Source organism: Eubalaena glacialis, chromosome X (assembly GCF_028564815.1).
Source record: "Eubalaena glacialis isolate mEubGla1 chromosome X, mEubGla1.1.hap2.+ XY, whole genome shotgun sequence".
Lineage (NCBI taxonomy): Eukaryota > Metazoa > Chordata > Mammalia > Artiodactyla > Balaenidae > Eubalaena > Eubalaena glacialis.
The window spans coordinates 119,223,039-119,228,526 of record NC_083736.1 but is presented as its reverse complement, the minus strand read 5'-3'; the positions used below and the strand labels follow the sequence as shown (position 1 = coordinate 119,228,526).

The 5,488-nt window shown below is 41.9% G+C and overlaps 1 protein-coding gene across 1 annotated transcript; it reads left to right on the top strand.

Annotated features, from left to right (window-relative positions):
- Window positions 1-4,001: 4,001 nt before the first annotated feature.
- LOC133082418 (olfactory receptor 10A5-like) lies at window positions 4,002-4,940 on the top strand. The gene has a single exon (XM_061179017.1). The coding sequence runs from the start codon at window positions 4,002-4,004 to the stop codon at window positions 4,938-4,940; it is 939 nt and encodes a 312-aa protein (XP_061035000.1).
- The last annotated feature ends 548 nt before the right edge of the window (window positions 4,941-5,488 follow it).

Here is a 5,488-nt window from a genome sequence, read left to right as displayed (position 1 = left end):
ATGACAGGAATTTCCTTCTTTTTAAGGCTGAATAATATTCCATTGTATGTATATACCGCATTTTATTTATTTGTTTATCCATCAATGGACATTTAGGTTGTTTCTATATCTTGGCTGTAATGAACATTGCTGCAATTAACATGGGGATGCAGATATCTCTTTGAGATATTGGTTTCATTTCTTTTAGATATATACTCAGCAGTGGGATTGCTGGATCAGATGGTACATGATAGGTATAGCCAGATCATTGCTCTCTTTATCAAGCTGTATATTTCTCCCTTCCAGCAGTTAATCTTCAGCCATTCTTTGGATTCCTCCTCACCACCCCCTTTTCCAAGAGGTTTTCCTGGATTGACTCTAGAAGAGGTAATGAGTTTGAGCTCATTCCCTAGTCTCTCACTCCCTAGTTATGTTGCTACACTTTCAATTTTATTATTGTACTTTTGCAACTATTAGCATCTTGGAGATGGTGGGGGGAGGTAAATTTGGGGGATTTTATTTTACACTGGGCACCAATTTTTCATGTTAATGAATACCTTTTGGTAATTATAAGGACATAGAAGAATTAATGCCAAGACAAGTCCTGATTAAGGGAACATCAAGGGAAAGGGGGAAAGGGTATTTGTTTAATTAGATTTTCTGGGTAACTGAAGGGTAAGAACAAAGCTGTTTTCCACTGTATTTGCTAAAAACAATATTCCACTAAGATATCTGAGTCCACTGTCGCAACTTAGTAAATCAAGTATAATGATATACTTGAATCACTCTTTACTGATTGAGGATCTTTCAGAGCCTCCAGCCATTATTCTGAGCGTTAATTCTGATTGGCCAGAGCTACAAATGAAATGAAGAGAGAAAGAGTAGAACTGAATGTATTCCAACCCTGGGACATCTGAAAATTGTTTTCTTGACTAAGCTTGTTTCATTACCTGGCTCTTTCACGCAAAGGCAAAATGAGACAAAAGAATTTTTTTTTTAATCTCAGATAATTGAAAGCTCTGGGTAGTTGGGTTGCCATTAATGAAGGTTTCTTGGAGACCAACACTGAAGAGAGTCTAACAGCCCTCCATGGAATTGTGCTTTCCTGTGCTTCGTATGCACAAGATGCTCCCGATTTGCAGTTGCTAACCCTGTGCTTTGAGCAATTTCTACGGAGTGAGTAAAGGTTATACTGACACTTTCACTCTCTTCCCTGGTCCCTTTTGAGACCAAGGACAAGAGTTTGTCAGACTTTTACTTAAGCTTGTTTTGTGGCCACAGTGAGAGCCCTGTCTCTCAGGGCTGGGGCTCGGTCTGTTACCAGATTACTGACCCATATGAGGATTGAAACTGTCATCCTAGCAATGGATCATAACCCACTAGATCTAACAAAAACGAAGGAAGGAGGGAAGGAAGAAAGGGAGGAAGGAAGGAAGGATGGAAGGAAGGAAAACAAAAGAAAATTCCCCTCAAACTAAATCAACTACTTGGTCCTCCCATCTCAGGAAAAGAGGTGATCATCTATGCAGTTGCTTAAGCCAAAAGCCTGGGATTCATCCTTAATTCCTTCCTGTTCTTCATGCCCTCTTCTAATGCAATTCATCTGCAATCTATGTCATTTCATTAAGCTTTTTATTAAAGTATAATATGCATACAGAAAAGTAAAAAAATATATATCAATTCTACTATGTAAAAAGCCTTAAAATTAATCCACCTTATCCATCCCAACTTGATCCTACCATTTCTTACCTGTATTAATATATTAGCTTCCTCACCAGTTTTCTCACCTTCCCTTTTAGCCCTTTACCGTCCATTCTCCACATAGAAGCTTGAGGGATCTTTTCAAATTGTAAATCAGATATGCATTCTACAAATTCACCTCCTATCACTCTTTCCCTCACCTGCCTTACCTGTTGCCCTCCAGCCACAGTTGTTTTTTGCTGTTTGCTTGTATGTTTTATTCTTCCAGTATTCAAGTGCTTATCTCACTCAGGGCCTTTGCACATGTTGCCTCTCTACCTGTAATACCTCCCCTCTGACTGTTCTCATAGCTGGCTCCTCCATATTCATCAGATCTCAGCTTAAATATGACTTCTTGTTCAGAGAGATCTTCCCTGACCATTTTGCCAAAACAAGGTCACCTCTCCCCATACTGTTTTTTATATTAAGACCCTGTATTTTATATTAATACTCACAAAGAATTGATCACAATACTAGTTTTACAGTTATTTTTTAGACCACTTCCACTAGTAGGATGTAAGCTCTGGAAACATTGAGACCATGACTTTCCTGTTCATAATTTTATCTCCAATGCCTACCTAGCCCAATATATGACACATAGTAGGTGTCCAAAAATACATGGTGAGTGAATAGATGACTGAATGAAAGAATGAATAGAATTCTGAGCTGAAACCTCTCTTTTGCGATATCATTACTCTGTCTTCACTGCAAGAAAAGAGAGGATGGGCAAGGATTTAGGGAAGCTGGTGTGCCTTTGAATTTGGAGGCACCAAGGAGCACACCTGTAAACCAAAAAGGAAGAATCAAGTTTATTCATTGTTAATTAATGAGACTTGGGATTGAATGATAAAAATCTAATGATGTTAATTTCAGTTCTGAATGCTGGCTGCCAGTCTCTGAAGACAAGGTAAAATGGTAAGTAATAGGACGCTGCAGCTTAATCTCACAATTAGGAAGCAGCTATCACCCCCAGGGACAACTCTAGTTACTAACTGATTTTCCTTACACACTGTAATTACATTCAGTACCACCTTAGGCTCCCTAAATGTCCTGGATACCTCCATTATAGGTGGACCTTCCTTTACACAAGCCCAATGTATTAACAATCCATATTGGTACAAAGGATAAATTATGGAGAAATTCTTTCATGTCACAGAAGCATTCTTAACAAGAGTCCTTTGAATAGCCAGTTCCCCAAGTGGATTTAAAATAGGACTTCATTTACAAAAATATGACTTAACTGTAATCTTTTAGGGACACATTGTCATTACCCCAAGCAAAGCAGCAAAGATGGCTTTTATTTCCTGGCCACAGATTGAGCCTTCAGCCTAGAACACCAACTGAACCAAGCCGCTAACTGTGGCCTCACACTTACCCCTAATTTAGGCCACAGCACAGATTGATTGTTAATCCTATCACACAGCTCAGGCGCTAAGACCAGACAACCATTTCACAAATCTGGGTCTTTGAGCTGGGGGTGTGGGGGGTGTGCTTCTGGGGATGGGGGGAACTGCATCCATGACTCACTGCTAACCCATCCCTGCTGCTGGAAAAAAAATAACTCTAAATGCACATCCTGCTGCTTGTGAGTCAGGAATGTCATTTTCATTTATGAAGGATGGAACATAATTTTTCTCTAACATTTCAAGTGAATAACTTTACATACATTTCCCCCCCAATTTCCATAGGAATTTGATGCCATGGAAGCAATCAGCTCCATGTCCCCAGAGCCTGGCAGAAACTCTTATATTTGTTACAGGCACTTTAAGATCAATAGTTCTGAATTCCCCTCCTCCCTCCAATTACGTTCCTGGTGAAACCCACCCTGACTTAGGGGTTCGGGGAGAAATAGGGTGGTGTGAATTCTAATGCTATTTTATAATTTTGGACTCACATTTCCATTGAGTCTTAAAAGCTGAGTTTCAGAAGTTCAGAGAAGCTTCCACGCCATGTCCCCATTAAGAGGTGTTTGCCTCCCACTGTGAGACTCCCAAAGGTAGATTCATCACAGGTTATGTCAAGAAAGAGAGTGGAAAACAGCAAAGGAGACACCCTCTCTGTTAACTCTCCAAGGCATAGCTTCTGATTTCACTATAACTATTAGGTAAATACACCTAGTAGAACAAAACAGAAAATTTATTCCAGAGGAGAAAAGACAGGGTCTTTGAGTTTTATAATATATGGCATATCTGGTACTGTTGCCCCCCTCCAGTAGCATGGCTCTTTTTCCAACTGGCTATATTTCTCTCCTTTCCTCAGGTCTAATGGTGAATGTCACAGATATGGGTAATCTGACCATTCTCAATGAATTTCTCTTCCTGGGATTTGGGAGTCTCCATGGGTTACAGTTTTTTCTTTTGGGGATATTTCTGGGAATCTATGTAGTGACCTTGCTGGGGAACATTCTTATCCTTACAGTCATTTCCCTTGATTGCAGCATCCAAACCCCCATGTACTTCTTTCTGTCCAATGTCTCCTTCTTTGAGATCTGGTACACTACCTCCATTGCCCCTAAGATGCTGCAGACCCATCTCTCAGGTCCCCAGGTGATTTCTTTTGTAGGTTGTGTGGTCCAGTTTTACTTCTTCGGTTCCATAGCAGTAGTTGAGCGCTTTCTTCTGGCAGCCATGTCTTATGACCGCTACTTTGCTATCTGCAGCCCCCTCCAGTACCCATCCCTCATGAACGTCCACACATGTATCCCGCTTGCAGGTGGGTCTTGGCTGGGTGAGTTCCTAACCCCTGTGGTCACTGTTACCATGACTTTCCAGCTGCCCTTCTGTCCAACCTATAAGTTTGACCATTTCTTCTGTGACCTGGCCCCTGTGCTGGAGCTGGTCTGTTCTGATACTGAGGCAGTGGAGGAAACCACTTTCCTACTGGCCTCCTTTGTCACTGTGGTGCCCTTCCTACTCACTGTAGCCTCCTATAGCCAAATTGTTGCTGCTGTCCTCAGGATTCCATCAGCTGCAGGAAAGCAATGGGCCTTCTCCACCTGCTCTTCCCACCTCATAGTGGTCGCTCTGTACTATGGAACACTGCGAACAGTGTATGCCATTCCCACAGCAACCCAGGCTGTTGCCCTGAACAAGATCTTCTCCCTGTTCTATACTGTGGTCACTCCCATGGTCAACCCCATCGTGTATAGCTTGAGAAACAAGGATGTTAAAAAGGCAGTGAGGAGGCTTATGAGTCAGTGGGTATATGCTAAAAGGACCTAATGGCCCTCACCATCCACAGGGAGTCTTTTTTCTCAGAGCAGCCTGGGCTTCTGTGAAGGACGCCAAGCACTAGGCTTTGTACTTGGGGACTCAGACCACTAATGCTCCCTCCTTCCAGAGAAATAGCCAACAGAGCAGGGACCATCCCTGAGGTCCTATAGCCTAAAGCCCTTGGGAATACCAGGTTAATCCTTGCATGGTAAAATTAAGTTTGCCAGACAAGTGACTCCCTCAGGCTATTCTACCAGACCTTTTAGGGGAAAATTCAAAAGACCCAAATTTGTTTGACACAAAAGTCTATCTCTCTGTCTTTGTCTGTCTCTGTCTCTCTCTTTCTGTATGTGTGTTATAGAAATACCTGTTGGTGTTAAGGTTTTTGGTTTCATTATGTGCACGTGCCCAATGTGCCCATGTGTACACACACACACACACACCTACATACACGTGTAGTCACCATACCCTTCCCATACAAACTTAGGTGTCCTTCACTGTGCCTCTCCTCAGGGTTCATGCACATTCACCTCACCCTCTGTTGTTTCTTAGATCAT

Bases quoted from the DNA above. Each gene is read 5' to 3' on its own strand.
- LOC133082418 (XM_061179017.1), top strand. From the start codon at position 4,002: ATGGGTAATCTGACCATTCTCAATGAATTTCTCTTCCTGGGATTTGGG.